This window comes from Lampris incognitus, chromosome 4 (assembly GCF_029633865.1).
Source record: "Lampris incognitus isolate fLamInc1 chromosome 4, fLamInc1.hap2, whole genome shotgun sequence".
Classification (NCBI taxonomy): Eukaryota; Metazoa; Chordata; class Actinopteri; order Lampriformes; family Lampridae; genus Lampris; species Lampris incognitus.
This window is the reverse complement of record NC_079214.1, coordinates 63,436,073-63,455,751: the sequence shown is the minus strand read 5'-3', so window position 1 is coordinate 63,455,751 and position 19,679 is coordinate 63,436,073. Positions and strand designations below refer to the sequence as shown.

Here is a 19,679-nt window from a genome sequence, read left to right as displayed (position 1 = left end):
GGGAGAACATGCAAACTCCACACAGAGGATAACCGGGGATGACCCCCCCCCAAGGTTGGACTACCATGGGGTTCAAACCCAGGACCTTCTTGCTCTGAGGCGGCCGCGCTAACCACTGCACCACTGTGCTGCCTCTGTATTACTGTATATCACACAGTATATGTGCAAGTGCATTTTTTGACTACTGTATATGATATCTCGCCTTTTGTGTTATTTCTATAACATCAAAGGAACACTTTAACAGAAATAGCTATTTTAACAGTACATACCATAAACCAAGGTTAACTCAAATTGAGACATTTTGGTCTCTTTCTTACTCAACCACGGTACTCTAGGGGAGTCCGGTTAACGTAGCGGTCTATTCCGTTGCCTACCGACATGGGGATCGCCGGTTCGAATCCCCATGTTACCTCCGGCTTAGTCAGGCATCCCTACATACACAATTGGCAGTGTCAGCGGGTGGGAAGCCGGATGTGGGTATGTGTCCTGGTCGCTGCACGAGCGCCTCCTCTGGTCGGCCGGGGTGTCTGTTCGGGGGGGGGGAGAGGTGAAAAGAAGTGGCTGGAGACTCCACATGCATCGGAGGAGCTATGTGGTAGTCTGCCTTCCTGTTCCTACACACTCCGCTCCAGTGTCCACTCACTGCCTTCCTGTTCCTACACACTCCACTCCAGTGTCCACTCACTGCCTTCCTGTTCCTACACACTCCGCTCCAGTGTCCTCTCACTGCCTTCCTGTTCCTACACACCCCGCTCCAGTGTCCACTCACTGCCTTCCTGTTCCTACACACTCCGCTCCAGTGTCCACTCACTGCCTTCCTGTTCCTACACACTCCGCTCCAGTGTCCACTCACTGCCTTCCTGTTCCTACACACCCCACTCGTGTCCACTCACTGCCTTCCTGTTCCTACACACCCCACTCCAGTGTCCACTCACTGCCTTCCTGTTCCTACACACCCCACTCCAGTGTCCACTCACTGCCTTCCTGTTCCTACACACCCCACTCCAGTGTCCTCTCACTGCCTTCCTGTTCCTACACACTCCACTCCAGTGTCCTCTCACTGCCTTCCTGTTCCTACACACTCCGCTCCAGTGTCCTCTCACTGCCTTCCTGTTCCTACACACCCCGCTCCAGTGTCCACTCACTGCCTTCCTGTTCCTACACACTCCGCTCCAGTGTCCACTCACTGCCTTCCTGTTCCTACACACTCCGCTCCAGTGTCCACTCACTGCCTTCCTGTTCCTACACACCCCACTCGTGTCCACTCACTGCCTTCCTGTTCCTACACACCCCACTCCAGTGTCCACTCACTGCCTTCCTGTTCCTACACACCCCACTCCAGTGTCCTCTCACGGCCTTCCTGTTCCTACACACTCCACTCCAGTGTCCACTCACTGCCTTCCTGTTCCTACACACTCCGCTCCAGTGTCCACTCACTGCCTTCCTGTTCCTACACACTCCACTCCAGTGTCCACTCACTGCCTTCCTGTTCCTACACACTCCGCCCCAGTGTCCACTCACTGCCTTCCTGTTCCTACACACTCCGCTCCAGTGTCCTCTCACTGCCTTCCTGTTCCTACACACTCCGCTCCAGTGTCCAATCACTGCCTTCCTGTTCCTACACACCCCGCTCCAGTGTCCACTCACTGCCTTCCTGTTCCTACACACTCCGCTCCAGTGTCCTCTCACTGCCTTCCTGTTCCTACACACTCCGCTCCAGTGGCCACTCACTGCCTTCCTGTTCCTACACACTCCGCTCCAGTGTCCTCTCACTGCCTTCCTGTTCCTACACACCCCGCTCCAGTGTCCACTCACTGCCTTCCTGTTCCTACACACTCCGCTCCAGTGTCCACTCACTGCCTTCCTGTTCCTACACACTCCGCTCCAGTGTCCTCTCACTGCCTTCCTGTTCCTACACACTCTGCTCCAGTGTCCTCTCACTGCCTTCCTGTTCCTACACACTCCGCTCCAGTGTCCTCTCACTGCCTTCCTGTTCCTACACACTCCGCTCCAGTGTCCTCTCACTGCCTTCCTGTTCCTACACACTCTGCTCCAGTGTCCTCTCGCTGCCTTCCTGTTCCTACACACTCTGCTCCAGTGTCCTCTCGCTGCCTTCCTGTTCCTAAGCAACTCCGCTCCAGTGTCCACTCACTGCCTCCCTGTTCCTACAGACTCCACTCCAGTGTCCTCTCACTGCCTTCCTGTTCCTACACACCCCGCTCCAGTGTCCACTCACTGCCTTCCTGTTCCTACACACTCCGCTCCAGTGTCCTATCACTGCCTTCCTGTTCCTACACACTCCACTCCAGTGTCCTCTCACTGCCTTCCTGTTCCTACACACTCTGCTCCAGTGTCCTCTCGCTGCCTTCCTGTTCCTAAGCAACTCCGCTCCAGTGTCCTCTCACTGCCTTCCTGTTCCTACACACTCTGCTCCAGTGTCCTCTCGCTGCCTTCCTGTTCCAAACGAACTCCGCTCCAGTGTCCACTCACTGCCTTCCTGTTCCTACAGACTCCACTCCAGTGTCCTCTCGCTGCCTTCCTGTTCCTACAGACTCCACTCCAGTGTCCTCTCACTGCCTTCCTGTTCCTACACACTCCACTCCAGTGTCCACTCACTGCCTTCCTGTTCCTACACACTCCACTCCAGTGTCCACTCACTGCCTTCCTGTTCCTACAGACTCCACTCCAGTGTCCTCTCACTGCCTTCCTGTTCCTACACACTCCACTCCAGTGTCCACTCACTGCCTTCCTGTTCCTACACACTCTGCTCCAATGTCCAACCTTGCTGTACGTACTGCATCTGGATTTTCTAGCTGGGTTTCCCACAGTTTCCGCATTGTCCATTATGTCCCCCTTTTGGCTTACCGTGGGGTTTGGTATATTTTGTGTATCAAAACCAAAACTATCTCTATGTTTTATAATATTTTTGTCTAGTGTGATACACCCCTGGCTCTTATGTTGTTGTTGTATTTGTATTCTATCCCCTGCATACTGAATCTGTATTTTGTTCTTTTGTTTAAAAAAAAAAAGGGAAAAAAAAGAGCTGAACTTCCGTGTGACGAAAGCATTCGCATGGCCGTGACTGGCTGGTCTTCAGGGCCGCCTGCCAGGAAGCTTCCGGTCTTGGAAGCTATGTCGGAAACACCAAAGAAGTGCCCAAGAGAAGTTCCTGATGCTCCAGAGAAAAACAGAAACTTGGCGTGTCCCCACGCAAAGACAACCCAAAGCGATTAGTTACCAGCTGAAGCTTGCCACAACTGGCTGATTATAATGTCCACCGTGTCTCCCAACCAGAGGAGACATGGAGGCGAGACATGAGAGGCCGCATGAAGCAGACAGACTCTGCAAGGCCAGACAGGAAGGACAGTTCAGAAGACGTGTGTGTGTATAGACCCGCCTCCTCGGCTGTCACTCAGACGCCTCAGCGATGTAGGCTGACTCAGCAGACTCGCATCCTACATGTGACTAGGTGACATGTGACACATGCTATATCTGAACATGCCATGTCCACATATCCCCAAAATCAGCTTCTTCTCACGAATGAAAATAGCTAAAAAAAATGTTTTTCCTTTGTTGTTGAACTTTCTCGTAAACTGCTCTTTTTTTTACTGCCGTTTATTTATTTACTTATTGGTGAATTCTAACTTCGGTTGGAGTTTCAGGGTTTCTAATTTTCAGGGCCGTCCAGAGGCGGGCGTGGTGTCGGCCGTCTCTACCTGACTGCGCGGCAGCGTAGATGGGCAGGCCCGTGATCTCGTCGAACTCGTGGTTCTTGACGGCGTAGACTCGGACGTCCGCCTGGTAGCCCTGCACCAGCAGCGTGACCACCTCCAGATGCCCCCTCTGGCAGGCCATGACCAGCATGTTGTTCAGCAGCCCCCTCCCCAGATTCGGACCTTACAAGGACAGGGGACCAACAACAAGGTACGCAAGAGAGGCACACAAACAGACAAAACAAACATACATATAGGGTTACAGTTACCATGGAAACCACCGCCAGTGCTCACATCTCTCTAGGCCAACATGCTCACTACCACTCGAGTTTGTTGTTTTGATGTGCAGCTTCTAAATAAACATAATGAACTGAGACAGACAACTCTGTCTTAGTGGGTTTAACTGAGTCCAGCACGGCTGCCTACAGTCAGCCGCTTCACACAAGACTCAAGCAGGTTTTAGGTTACGGTAACGTCGACTAGCGCCGTCTAAAGTGCATTTTAATTACGGTAGGCTGAGGTTTCCACGTGCCTCAACACGAAGCTTTGTTGTGCACTTTTATCTGCATTCTGCGTTCAGATTTCCCAACGCGGCACAGCAGCTGTAATGAAACAGTTCAGCATCATTGAGCCAATATTTCCCGGTGACCAACTGTGGAACTGTGTAAATAACAGAACATAGCTGCACAATATTTCATTACCAACATCCCTGTGAACATGTCGGCCTGCATTATTTTGACTGGCAACATCATCACGACCAATAAGACTACCGGGCACGGAGTCCAGCAGCTCCTTGACCAGGTCGATGTGGCCGTAGAAAGCCGCCAGGACAGCGGGGTTGTCGTCTGTGGGCTCCGGGGGCAAAGTGACCCGGGCCTCTCTCATGAGATAACGCACACTCTCCAGGTCACCGTGCTGTGTTGCCGCACACAGGAGACGCACCTGCAGACACACACAGGAGAAAAACACAACATTACAGCCTGGGTGTGTTCGGCCAGTTCGCTTCACTTCCAAGCCCCTAAATACACAGTATGTACAGTAGGACCATAACACAAACTGCACACAACACAAACCCACGGAGAGGCGGGAAACCGGATTTAAATGATGTTCAATCACCGGAAGATACCTGCCACATTTCAGGAACAATATTTCTACAGTGATCGCCGCACATCAGCCTTAAAATGTAGGTAATCCAGCCTACATAATGCATGTCAGACAAGGAATTGAGATAGGTGCTGTCAATTCATGTAAACTGTTTTGGTAATTTTGCCACTAGGAGTATGTGGCACAATTTGCAAGGAACTGATAACTGAGGAATGAAACCATATCAAGTGTACAAATCTTATTGTTATGGAACAACTGTTCCATTTGACAATATACGTCCATATATTAGATTGATTTTAGAATTTACTCTATGGCATATTTCCCAAAAAAAATTTTTTTTGGGGGGGTTGGCTATTAAAAATGATTACGTAATTGGAAACAGTAGCGGCCTTTTGAGATGAACTCAACTGCTGTCTTGTCAAAGTGTCGCCACTAGATGGCAGCATAACCTCGTTAAACACATGCATACCGTTCACTTAGGACACAAATCAGTGACGACAAAACGTCATCTTCAGTCACGTTAATTACACGCCGATGGCGACGACGTGAGTCGATGGAAAGACATATGTGACGCCCTTTTGAAACTCACAATGGATCATTTTCATGGAGTGATGCTCAAGTGTGGTGGTCGGTATTTACAGGGACGCTTTCAAGGGTCGCTGGGTTGTGGAAGAAACACAAGAGTGAAGCCATTTGAACACGTTAGGCCGATATAAGCGTGACATGCGTTCTCCATTTAAGCTGAAGGGATCTGTGTGCCTCTCCTCCAGTGACGTCAGACAGCGCTTAGTAATAAAGCGGTGCTGCAGAATAAAGCAGTGCTGCATCTGCACCGAGCATCACAGTTAGCAGTGTTTCTCAACCCAGTCCTCAAGGACCCCCTGTCCTGCAGATTTTCTTTGCAACCCTGAATAGGTACCTGTTTGTAGTTATTCAACCAATCAGCAACGAATGTCAGAGTTTGCACACCTTGCATAATTAAGTGCTATGAGGTCATTGGTTGAGTTTACCTATGCAGGGTTACATTGAAAATCTGCAGGATAGGGGGGGTCCTTGAGGACTGGGTTGAGAAACACTGAGTTACAGCACAATACCACACTGGTGGAAACTAAGACATGTGGGGGGGCTTGCAGTGAAATGAGGCCTAGTGTTAGTTGGCAAAAACTGCAACATCCTACATCCTTGGCGGCTGTGAGGGTACGTGTGAGTGTTTTTTTGTTTAACCTCGCCGTGTTGGACGGGTTTTACAGGTTGTAAGGAGATCCGGTCTCTGTGTGCTTCTGCTCTGATACGTGACACTATTTAACCCAGGAGAAAAAAGAGAAGTGGCCAAACTATTTACACGTCTGCCCTAAAATACCTTGTCCACTTTTTTTTTTTTTATTCAGCTTTGCATTTAGTCTTAAACAGTTCAGATGAGAGTCATCAGGCCCTTCCGGGTGGAGGTTTATGGGTAATGACTGGGAAATAAATGCAACCGTCCTCGACGCGGGTTGGCCTGATAACAGCTAAGTGCTTGGGGACAAACATATCCAAGACTGTGCCCCGAAATGTCCCGGCGTGTCTTAAAAGACTGCTACCGGTTATGTCCTCCCTGTCCAGGCCTGAGATATATGGTGAGATGTACTAACGGCGAGGCTTGGGGTGATGACACGTTTGTGTGCAGCATGCAGTTGATTTTCAATTGTGGACAAACAGGCCAAAGAATGTCCATATCGCTGTCCTCCGTCAGGACAGCGAACCTGCCCGAACCGGGCTGAGCGATGTTGACGAAAACCAAATATCACACTACTTTTGCATGGAATACATCGATACTCATCACGGCACAACATTTTTAGGATGATTGTTAGTGGTTCCAGTGGCACGGTGGCGCGAGTGGTTAGCGCGGTCGCCTCACAGCAAAGAGGTCCTGGGTTCGAGCCCCGGGGTAGCCCAACCTTGGGGGTCATCCTCTGTGTGGAGTTTGCATGTTCTCCCTGTGTCTGCGTGGGCTTCCTCCGGTTTCCCCCCACAGTCCAAAGGCATGTAGGTCAGGTGAATCGGCCGTACTAAATTGTCCCTAGATGTGAATGTGTGTGTCGGCTCTGTGATGGCCTGGCAGCCTGTCCAGGGTGTCTCCCTGCCTGCCGCCCAATGACTGCTGGGATAGTCTCCAGCATCCCCGTGATCCTGAGAGCAGGATAAGCGGTTTGGATAATGGATGGCTGTTAGTGGTTCCATAACATATTTATGCCCAAGAAAATAATGCGGAGTGGTGTTTTTGAATACACAGGACCTTGTGTTCAAATCCAAAGCGCCACCTCTTAAACCCCCGTGCTCCCAGTGCCGGTGGAAGACTTAAGCACTGACCTACATTACTCTGATGTTTAGAAAGGCTGGGCATATATGTCCTTTGGGTTGTCAAGTGGGCTCCTATTGTCATCAACATTACACTGACTGGACCCACGATGTCTCCGGTAGGCTCAGCAGTGTGCTCTGATGCCTCAGAACCAGCCCCCTCTGCTTGTGCCTAGCCGGTTTACTGGGGAGACCAGCTGGGGGTCTTTCCTCTTCAGCCAGAGCCACTGGCTACTCTGCTCTGCCACCTCTGATATTTCCTCGATGACCCGGCGTAGGGCTTGTCCGCTGATCCCCAGGTCCCACATCAGCCTCATCAGTTGACGTTGCCATGAAGCCTCGACATCCAACTTCTACTGGGCAGATCTTCGCTCTCCGGCCCGGCCGTTCTGCCTACGCTGCAAGCTCTGTATATCGCAGTTTCTTTCTTTCCAAAGCTTCCTGCACAGCAGCTCCCCGAGGGACTGTGAGCGCCACAAAATACACCATGCACTGAAAGTTGGACCGCAGGACTAGAGCAGGCCTCAAGTTGGTGATGGCTATGTCTGACGAGACCATAAGCTGTTGGCCCACATCCACCGGCATCTGCCAGTCCTGGGCTGCCTCCTGCTGTCCAAACCTGGCCCTTGGTGGACTCTTCATTCGTTTTTGTTCCCATTCCCGAACAAAAGCAATTGATATAACTGGGCTGGTTGTTCTGGGTGGCAAGGCATTGTTGGTTGTTCTCCTGCTTTCCAGAGTCGCTGCCAGGCACTTGATTGTGTCCCCAGGTGTACCGGCCTTGAGAGAGGCTCACTTTACACCCAGTGAGGATGTGCCTAAGTGTAGCTGGTGTTTAAAACAGGGGGACATGATGGATCTTCACCCAGCCATTAGTCGAGAATTTTAGGGGTATGAAGGACATCGTAGATTGCTCGAATGAGGAAACTTATCCTGCTTGACTCCATCTCTCACGTGTCCGTCCAGCTGATCTTGTGTTTTCCCACACTCTCCCATCTCATCCACTGGCCCTGTTTAGCTTGCAGCACAGCCTTGTCACACCTACTTGAGTCCTCCTGTCAGTGGATTTCAGCCATGACCAACTTCCGTCACTCTAGTGAGGATGCCTTGTTCCAGCAAGGCCGTTTTCTGCCAAGCCCCCAGCTCCCTCTTCCGTGTTGGGCTTGGTCCACGATGTTGCCATAGCGGAGAGCAGATTTTGCCTGCTAATCCACATTCTTAGCTGTCCATTTCTTTCCTGTTGCCAGGGTTGGGGCAAGCAGCTCAGATCACAGTGTCCCTTGATTCTGCCAGGGTCATCTCTAGTCTCGCTGTAGTGCATTTGAACTCCTCTGTGAGGGTAGAAAGGGGCAGTAGCCCCTGACCATAGAGGCCTATGCTGCTCAGACATCGAGGAACACCTAACTATTTTCTCACATAAGAGCTGATCATCGTTTCCAGGTTCTCGACTCTTGTGAGGGTGATGTCATACATGGTTGCTGGCCACATGAGACGAGGGAGTAAACCAAACAGCAGGCACCAGATTTTCAGTTTGCCGGGCAGCATAGATCGGTCGATGTTCTCCAAACCTTTAATGATTTCTTCCCTAAGCTTGTGTGCCTGATCAGTGTCCTTCAGTTTTGAGTCGTACCATCCTCCCACACTTTTGATTGGCTTCCCTAACACTGTTGGAATAGGTTCTTGATCGATGGAGAACCTTTGTTCTGTCAGTTTACCTTTGATTATAGAGATGCTTCTTGACTTGGATGGCTTGAATTTCATTCTGGCCCCAGTGACGTTCTCTTGAAGCTTCCCTAGTAATGTGAATACGATGACCAGGCAGGTAGAGACATTCATTTCACTAAAACAGTCAAATAAGTTCAGAAAATTGTCTCACTTGAACTGTAATGCAGCCTTTATTACCAGGAAATGATAACATTTATGTTATATCATTACTACTACCGCTACTACTACTACTACTACTAATGCTACTACTACTGCTACTACTACTACTACTACTAATGCTACTACTACTGCTACTACTACTACTACTACTACTACTACTACTACTACTACTACTGCTACTGCTATTACTACTACTACTGCTACTACTACTGCTACTACTACTACTACTGCTACTACTACTACTACTACTGCTACTACTACTACTACTACTACTACTACTTTCGGCTGCTCCCGTTAGGGGGCGCCACAGCGGATCATCCGTCTCCATCTCTTCCTGTCCTCTGCGTCTTCCTCTGTCACACCAGCCACCTGCATGTCCTCCCTCACCACATCCATAAACCTCCTCTTTGGCCTTCCTCTTCTCCTCTTCCCTGGCAGCTCCATATTCAGCATCCTTCTCCCAATATACCCAGCATCTCTCCTCCACACATGTCCAAGCCATCTCAATCTTGCCTCTCTTGCTTTGTCTCCAAACCGTCCAACCTGAGCTGTCCCTCTAATATAGTCGTTTCTAATCCTGTCCTTCTTCATCACTCCCAATGCAAGTCTTAGCATCTTCATCTCTGCCACCTCCAGCTCCGCCTCCTGTCTTTTCGTCAGAGCCACTGTCTCCAAACCATATAACATAGCTGGTCTCACTACCATCTTGTAAACTTTCCCTTTAACTCTTGCTGGTACCCTCTGTCACAAATCACTCCTGACACTCTTCTCCACCCACTCCACCCTGCCTGCAGTCTCTTCTTCACCTCTCTCCTGCACTCCCTGTTACTTTGGACAGTTGACCCCAAGTATTTAAACTCATACGCCTTCGTCACCTCTACTCCTTGCATCCTCACCATTCCACTGTCCTCCCTCTCATTCATGCATAGGTATTCTGTCTTGCTCCTACTGACTTTCATCCCTCTTCTCTCCAGTGCATACCTCCACCTCTCCAGGCTCTCCTCCACCTCCACCCTACTCTTGCTACAGATCACAATGTCATCCGCGAACATCATAGTCCACGGAGACTCCTGCCTGATGTCATCTGTCAACCCATCACCACTGCAAACAAGAAAGGTTTCAGAGCCGATCCTTGATGTAATACCACTTCCACCTTGAACCCATCTGTCATTTCAACCGCACACCTCACCACTGTCACACTGCCCTCATACGTACCCTGCACCACCCCTACATACTTCTCTGCAACTCCTGACTTTCTCATACAATACCACACCTCCTCTCTCGGGACCCCGTCATAAGCTTTCTCTAAATCCACAAAGATTCAAGATTCAAGAGTTTTATTTGTCACGTACACACAAGTACAAGTCCCGGGTGCAGTGAAATGAAAAAAGGTACGAAGTCTGAGATGTGCAAACAACAAAGTACTATACCTGTGTACTTGGCCTGTCGTGTCACTGCTGTTCATTGTTTTTACCTCTCTTTTTTCTATTTTACCCCCCATCCCTTGGGGGCACTTACCCCCCAACATAGGCCGTTATTGTAAATAAGAGTTTGCTCTTAATTAACTTGCCTATTAAAATAAAGGTTGAAGAATATTGCAAATGGTACATTGCAGTTACATTGTGTCGTTACAATGTGAAGACACAATGTAACTCCTTCTGACCTTCTCCATACTCCTCCATCAACATTCTCAAAGCAAACCTCACATCTGCGGTGCTGTTTGGTGGCATGAACCCACACTGCTGCTCGCTGATCATCACCGCTCCTCTTAACCTAGCTTCAAGCCATGGATGATCCACTTTTTACCCCTGTAACTTGTGATACATCCCTATATAACCTAAACCACGCACAATAACTAGACTGATAAATATGTGGCATGACCATCAGCCAGGTTGGCCTACACGATCCTACATTGAGCTCCTTTGCTCAAAACACAAATACAGCGTTACAGTGAAAACGGCTGGTGTGTGAGTGACAGGGTTAATCTCTTTAGGTGCAGAACAGAGGACCCAAATTAAATCCCCGTATGAACGACACTGAGCCGGCCCTGGAGGCTGACCAAGCACAACACGGCGGATTCAAGGGGGAAACGAGGTGAGGTTTCCCGTTAGACATCCTCCTTCCCTCCTCTCCCCTGTTTTACAACTGCCCACTCCAGTTTTCTACGTTAACCTTAATCCCTTCTCATCTTTGCAGACGCTAATTGTCAAGCGGGTCAATAGGCTAATGTTTGTTGCTAGCAGAAGTAGGCCAGTTCTCCCCTGACGCCCGGGTTGGATGTAGCGTACTCCCAAACACAACACACCCACTCACTGCTTTAACAAAGCACCAACAACACAAACCACAGGCAAACACCCTGCAGCTTGTCACGTGACATACCCAACCATGCCGTCATTACAGGTCCCACGACATGAAAACGTGTACTTCATCTGTGCTTAATTTGCATGTATGTAACACCATGTTCTAGAAATTCACAAAAAATAACTCGTCTTGTTTTTGTGTTTGTAAGAATAGTGCGTTTCTCTTCCTGAAAAATGCACAAAAATGTCCAATGAATGAACAGGAGTCCGACCGAGGGAAGACGAGTGACCTTCCACCACCTCGCTGAAACTAGCCAAGACCATATCGAAGTCCCCATTCCCCCACAAATGCCCAGGGGTCACTGGCTGTCAGTCAAATCAAACTTCCTCCCTTTGCTGAAACCCTCTGAAAGTTGCGTTTCGTTCGAATATACGCCAAGTAGCACAAGTGTGTGATGCTATAAATGCCGTTTCATGAGACCTTAAAGAATAAATAACCTACCTCAACGCTAGCGAGGCAGTGATGGCAGGAAATCCCTGTCCCGCAACACCTTAAAAATGAGGTTTTTATAGCCTAGGTACTGTGCTGCAATGCACATTGACAACAGGCCGCTTCTATGACGTTACCAAAGCAGGGCCACATATGGATGCGAAGCCCCAATCAAGGACGCTGACGGTGCATAGGCCTTATTGTGCATCCTAACTCCTAAAGTGTTCTGATTCTGATTCTGATTCTGATTCAACATCTGGTGCACGAGCGGCTCTGTCACGCATCTCTCTTTCGCTTTTACAGTCTTATTTTGGAGTCTCATAATGAGGGCCGTCCACTACATTTTTAACGCTGAGTCCATTAGGTGAATACTGTGGCCTATGACAGGGCAAGCTCCCTCTGAATGGGATGAATGTCTTTTGGGGCGAGGGGGTCAAGGTAAGATGCCCGTGGGCCAACACCCCATCACGTAGCTGACCTCTGTTAGACACACTAGCTTAGGGGCGGTTGCCACCCTCCTGTCTTCAGGCTTGGTGCTTTTGAGCACTGTCATGGGGGGGGGGGGTACTTTTGTTAGGGGTTTTGTTGTTTTGGCAACCGTTCGGTTCCCTTGCCCTGTCATGGTGTTAATAAATACTTTATCATATTCATACGCTTATGGCTCACTGTGTTGCACCCTCACCAGGCCGAGGGATGTCTAAAAATACCCCGCGGTTACTGGCTGTCAGTCAAATCAAACTTCCTCCCTTTGCTAAAACCCTCTGAAAGTTGATTGGTTCGAATAGACACCAAGTAGTACAAGTTTGTGATGACGTAATGCCGTTTCATGAGGCCTCAAAGAATGAAAAAACACCTGCACACTAGCGAGGAAGTGATGGCAGGAAATGTTTTGCACAACACCTTAGAAATGATTTGTACCCAGGCTATAACAAGCCGCCTCTATGATGTTACCAAAACCAGGGCCATGTATGGATGTAATATTCAGTGGGACCACTTTCAAAGCCCCAAACGAGGACGCCGACAGGGCATAGGCATTATTGTGGATCCTAACTCCTACAGTATTCTGATTCTGATCCTGATTCAACATCTGGTGCATTAGCGGCTCTGTCATGCATCTCTCTTTTGCTTTTACAGTCTCCTGGAGTCTTATTTTAGTCTCATAATGAGGGCAGTCCACTACATTTTTAATGCATTAATTACATAGTGGTCTATAATTAATGGCAGTCGAAGCTAATGCAAAAAACACATGGCAAAATGCACCTGCAGGGTAAAGAAGACATCCATGAGGAAATGTTGAGGGGAAGTACGACAAGGAGGGCCCACTTTTGGGCCACAGGATTCGTAAGTGAGCGCAACCCCAATGTCGTTTTATACCTACTTTTAATTTGAGGTGGCTTATATACCTATGTATGGGGACTTTTATTTTGAAGAATGTTTCCCTTGCCGCCCGACTAGCGGAAGTTCCCGTTGGCTCAAGATAAAGCGGGTGCGTGTGAGCTCACTATATGTAAAGGACTAGAAGAGCCTCGCTACAATGTAGCGGTTTGGTTCTCCACCCGTCTAAATCTCCCTCCTCTTCATCCTGCCAGCTAACCGCCTCCCCCCTGCCCCTAACCCCCCCCCCACTCCAACTCCCTCCCCCCAAATGCTCAGAATCATCTGAAAATGAATATTTTAACTGGAGAATTAGCCCAGATGTTTATGGTTACTGACCAACAACTGATTCGAAACATTGATAAGCGGTTTAAACCGTTTCTGACCAGAAGACCGTTAGAGATGAAGAGCACGTTGCAGAGTTTCTGGCAAGTTGCTAGCTGTTCCCAGACGTGTCTCAAGATGGCGCTCTAATAGTTCCCTAGCCCCTTGGTAAGCGGAGCGAGGTACGTCATGTTTTACGTTAAGGGTAGCCTGCTATTTATTGCTCGTGTGTTTTCTTCTACGGTACATTCCTCTAAATGTATATTATTTCGTGAGGCTATGAAGTAGTTAGCCTGACTGCGTTGTGGCTCTCATTCTGTTCTGTATAGTTCTCATGGTGCTCGACAAGAGGGTCACTGAAGCTACAGGACGGGTCACTGACGCTACAGGACGGGTCACTGAAGCTACAGGACGGGTTACTGAAGCTACAGGACGGGTCACTGAAGCTACAGGACGGGTCACTGAAGGACGGGTCACTGAAGCTACAGGACGGGTCACTAAAGCTACAGGACGGGTCACTGAGGCCACAGGACGGGTCACTGAAGCTACAGGACGGGTCACTGAAGCTACAGGACGGGTCACTGAAGCTACAGGACGGGTCACTGAAGGACGGGTCACTGAAGCTACAGGACGGGTCACTGAAGGACGGGTCACTGAAGCTACAGGACGGGTCACTAAAGCTACAGGACGGGTTACTGAAGCTACAGGACGGGTCACTGAAGCTACAGGACGGGTCACTGAAGCTACAGGACGGGTCACTGAGGCCACAGGACGGGTCACTGAAGCCACAGGACGGGTCACTGAGGCCACAGGACGGGTTACTGAAGCTACAGGACGGGTCACTGACGCTACAGGACGGGTCACCGAAGCTACAGGACGGGTCACTGACGCTACAGGACGGGTCACTGAAGCTACAGGACGGCTTACTGAAGCTACAGGACGGGTCACTGAAGCTACAGGACAGGTCACTGAAGCTACAGGACGGGTCACTGAAGCCACAGGACGGGTCACTGAGGCCACAGGACGGGTCACTGAAGCCACAGGACGGGTTACTGAAGCTACAGGACGGGTCACTGAAGCTACAGGACGGGTCTCTGAAGATACAGGACGGGTCACTGAAGCTACAGGACGGGTCACTGAAGGACGGGTCACTGAAGCCACAGGACGGGTCACTGAAGCCACAGGACGGGTCACTGAGGCCACAGGACGGGTCACTGAAGCCACAGGACGGGTCACTGAGGCCACAGGACGGGTCACTGAAGCTACAGGACGGGTCACTGAAGATACAGGACGGGTCACTGTAGCTACAGGACGCCTCAGTAACGCCGAGTACTGTGGCGTATGACCGGGCAGGCGCCCTCTGAATGGGATAACCTTCCTCAGCTCGGCCCGGCCCGGCCCGGCTCGGCCTGTGTCCTCACTCTGCTTCACACGTGTTGCTTCCAGAAGGGTCCATCACTGCGACGCGCATTCAGTCTGAAAAGTTCTTCGTTGGTTCTTTGATAAAAAGGCACTTTCCGACCCCAACACCACGAAACAACCTGAACGCTCTCCCCCTCCACACCTGCCTCCTCGGAGTAGCAATCATCGTCATGACAACCACACAGTGGAATTCTGATTGACGCCTCCATCAACCAATGAGCGATGCGGGGTGTTGGTCTCCTCCAGTGTGATTGCTGGTTTGTTATGTGGGCCGGGCTATTTTATTCCCCCCACAAATATTCGTGAAAATTGGGTAGTTTGGGGGGGGGGGCCGGAAGACAGTGGGACATATTTGGATATTTGACAGATTTCTGGAGACACCAGTTTGCATAGGGGATGTCCAGTCACCCTGTTTATTGATGTCGGAACATAGGCCCAGATGCGGTCTGGGGTTTTGGGTCTGGTAATGTGGCGATACACCTCCCTAATTACTAACCAATTCAACTGTTTTAGCAGCGTGGAATAAACAGTGGATGTCTTTACCTGCTTGCTCATCACTAACGGTCACTTCTCAGCATTCCCTTGCAAGTAAATATCTTATGAAAGCCCCCTCACAGTCACCCTCAAAGTGCCCTGACACCATCAACACTGCAAGTATCCAGCCCAAAACTCCACGACGTTTGATTTTCTCAAGCGTGCCCGGCTATGCCACGTGCAGGTTAAGCGTTTTTGGTCCACTTACGCCCTCTATCGGCGGTCCTCCGGAACTGCGCTCCACGCAGCAGGCTTGCCGGATCAGCTCCCTCGCCGCCGTCTGCGCTCCACCTGCATACGCGGCCTGGATGTTCTCCAGAGTACGGGACGTGCCCAAAGACAGGTCCTGACCTGGACCCGCCACCGATGACGCCTTGGCTCCCATTCCTTCCATGAGGCCTGGTCCTGGAGCATAGAGGAGAGCGTACAGGGGGAGGACAAGAGGGGAGGAATAGAGAAGTATTAGAGAAAATGGTTAGGGGGGGGGTGAGACTGGAACAAGAGGGGAGCTGGAGAGGCGATCAGATCAAACGGAGCCGGGCAGGAGCACGCTGGAGGTGGACTACATGTAGTCCGCGCAGCCCAGGGAGCAGACGTAGGTTTTGGCATCGGCGGAGCTGCGGAACTAGGTCATCCCACTAGAGTGCTGCCATGCAGCCAAGCACTACTGCAGAATTCATACCATCGCTGCACGCCGCGAGGCTGCTGCGAGGCTGCCGCGAGGCCGGAGTCTCACGCAGGGCCCCTAATATCCCTTTCCCTTCCTGCTTCACTCAGACTTTTGCCTTTTTAAGCATTTTTTTCCCCCTGTGAGAAAGTTTGTGTAACCAACAACAAATCAGACAATAGCGGAATGGCTCTCTGACGTCATTTCAGTCAGAGATTTACAGTACAAATAAAATAAAATAAATAAAAGCGTGTCTCTAACGCTGGCAGAGCGCGTTGCTCTGGTTGATAAACGTCACGTGCATAATGCTCTGCCCTGAATTTATCCATAACTGCCTTTTTTAAATTGAGGTTGTTGTCCCCTGCGATGCTGGTGGGATGGTTTCTCCAGCGCGTGAAACAAACCCCACGTAGTAAGCTTACTGACGTGGGCACGTGCACACTGCCCACACGCACACACGCACAGACGTCCAGCAGGGTCTCTGCCAGGGACGGTTGAAGTACTCTAGACCAGTGGTTCTCAACCTTTTCTCAGCCTTCAGCATATCAGCCCCCTCACGCCTCTGGGCGCACGCGCTTCCGATGACCTCACGGTCTCACCATCCCACTTCTGACACCAATGTAGCGAATTCGGGGGGCAGTCCGGGAACCGCCACAGCCGGGACGAGACCCGTGTCTCCCACTCCGGAAGCGACAACGTTAACCAGTCGACTACAGGGTCCGACCCGTTAGCCAAGGACCAACGTGTCTACTGATCCAATGCACGCTACAGTATTTATAAACTAGCGTTTGTCTAACGTGTACGCAGCATCAGACCCAGAGTCGTGTTTACTGGCCGTGTAGGTTTGCACACACATGGGCTTTGACTCCGGTTCCGGGGCTCTCTCAGTGTACTTACCATAGAAGGACACCACTGCAACACAACACTCTTCACATATATACACAAGGACTGACTTATACGGGTGACATAAGCGGTGGTAAGGTGCAGTGGTGCAGGGAATATGTCAGAGATGTGAGCAGGTTACTTCCACACATGCCTGAGGTAGAGGACGCGACACAGCACAGTAGATTAGATTAGATTAGATTAGATTGTTTTATTAGCCACACGACCAAGGCCGGTGGGATTTCTTTTCGGTACACATTAAACTGTGCAGCACAACACATCCATGGACAACAGACACGCCACATATTATCACCAACAACACAGTTACACAATAACAGAAACAAGCATATCACGCACAATTAGCGGGATGGTGGCGTGCATGCCAGTGGTGTGTGAGCAGGGGGTTATAGGGATAGGGAGGAATTCAGAGTCCTGATAGCTAGAGGGGGACAAACTGTGACGCGTTCAGTCTTAGTGGACAGTGACCTGTAGCGCCTCCCTGAGGGAAGGAGCTGGACGAGGTTGTGCCCAGGGCAGGGTGTGGTGGGTCTGGAGTGATGTTGCCTGCCTGTTTCCTAACTCTGGAGGTGTCTAAATCCTGAATGGAGGGCAGGTTTTCTCTTACCTGCCCGTTGCGGTCTGTCCCTGTCCTGTTGGGTGGTCGAGCCAAACCAGACAGTGATGGCCGTGCAGAGGACAGACCGGATCGTTGCAGTGTAGAACTGAATCAGCAGTTCCTGAGTCATTATATTTACACTATCTAAATTCAAATTCATTTCTCTGATTTTTTTTGTTATACACAAATGAGAAAATAAGAAGTCACGCTGTTAGAAGCCAAGATCCACGAGTGCTTTCTCACGTCGTTCAAGCGACATGCAGTTGAGCTTTGTGAATCGCAGCCGTCCGTGGGTGGAAATTCTCCTCTGCAGCTTGAGGTTCTCTTATGTCAGCTCTCTATCACACCGTGTGGTTTTCAAAAGGTGCATGGGCGGCCCCGTCACTGTCGCTTTGGGTTTGTGGGTAGCGTAGTGGTTTCTCACATGCACTGTTCCATGTGTCCCAGCCACGTAACTCATGGGGCCTCAGCCCTGAGGGGGTAATACATTAGGGCTCATCTAACTGCCTGTGGTCACCATGAAAGGCACTGATACTTCGGGGGCCTGACGCCATCTGCTCTATGGTGACCCGGTGTTAACAAGCTCCCCCGCAGGCAGTCAGGGCCGGACAACTCCACATGCCAATGCAGTTGTATAGATGACTGTTCAATATCTGTCGTTAGCTCGGTGACAGATGATTCTTTATAAGCAGCCTCGTAGAGGACGAGGGGGGGGGCTATGCGCTGGGGTGCTGCTGTCCTAAACTATTCAAGGCCACTCATGACTTTAACGACTCGACCCGTGATTGGGTGAAACAAAAGTCCAGACAAAATGTCAACCGCTCTACCCAGGTCCGCCACTGGTCACAAGTGGTTTTCTTGGATTCCCCTGGATTCGCCTCTCTCTGTTTAGGCCCCGCGTACGATTATGAAGCAAAATACCAGGGCCATCCGCTATTTCCCAGAAATAGACCAGCCAGGGGAATGCTACGATCCCTTAAATTGATTTCAGCCATTGAAAATACATTAAAACATCATGAAGAGGAGGATGCCGATGGAGTGGATAAAAGAGATTAAAGACTTATGGCGTTATGGATTGTGTAACAGCAAATACTGAACTGCATTGTCTGTGTTTTCTGCGAGCGACTCTATGAATAATTAAGGAAGTCAGTCTGATCGGGCTGTGCAGGCAGGCTATATGAGAATACCTCAGGGATGGGAAACCATTAGATGAGGAGAGTCATGGCCCTGATCAATAACTGGCCCCCTTCTCCATTAATACACGTCTGCTGTTATCCAGCACCTCCTCCCATCACTGTGCAGTAATGCTATCTTATGCACCTGATTAACCTCTGGTCGTGCAGGAAAACATAGGAGCCTCGCCCACAAGAAGTTTCAGAAACGAAACATGTGGATAAAAGTAGAGCCAGAAATCGGCATAGTTGGCATCTAATTACAAATAATCCATCCATAAATAGTCAAAACAAACAAAGGGGAAAAACACCTTCTCACATGCAGTATCACAAGTATAGTGTAGTACTAGCACAGTTATAGTCTGTATACTTCATTTTTAGTAGCCTAGGTTATACTCAAAAGCACCTATATCTGGTCAGTATCTGGAGCGCTTGGTCTGCTGCGTCCTGCGGGCCCAGGGACCACGGCCCTGCCTGGAGCTGGGCCCGAGGAGGAAACACCGAGGGCGGTCTGACAGGACGCGGAAGCGGGGCAGGCTAAGCTAACTGCTAGCCCAGGCAGACCGGCAGTTCCGATAACACCGAGGGTGGTCTGGCGGCGGCGTTGCTAGTGTTTTTGGTGTCGTCGTGTGCAGTGCGGGGAGGTGCGTCGAAGTTGTCTGACTGGGAGAGCTGGCGTTGGATCAGCTGGGGGAGCCAGCCTGGTCTGCTGCGTCACGTGGGCCCAGAGACCACGGCTCTGTCTGGAGCTGCGTCCAAGGAGGAAACACCGAGGGCGGTCTGACAGGACGCAGAAGCGGGGCAGGCTAAGCTAACTGCTAGCCCAGTTCCAACAGTCATCCTGGTGTTCGCTATCTTGG

At 50.3% G+C, this 19,679-nt stretch overlaps 1 protein-coding gene across 1 annotated transcript in view; it reads right to left on the bottom strand.

Annotated features, from left to right (window-relative positions):
• Positions 1 to 19,679, bottom strand: part of lrrk1 (leucine-rich repeat kinase 1) — a 130,511-nt gene that overhangs the window by 108,934 nt on the left and 1,898 nt on the right. Inside the window, exons 2-4 of the mRNA XM_056279404.1 lie at positions 15,691 to 15,887; positions 4,484 to 4,655; positions 3,717 to 3,896 (exon numbers count right to left, since the gene is read on the bottom strand). Coding sequence (XP_056135379.1) covers positions 3,717 to 3,896; positions 4,484 to 4,655; positions 15,691 to 15,887 — 549 coding nt within the window. The remainder of the gene's footprint in view (positions 1 to 3,716; positions 3,897 to 4,483; positions 4,656 to 15,690; positions 15,888 to 19,679) is intronic.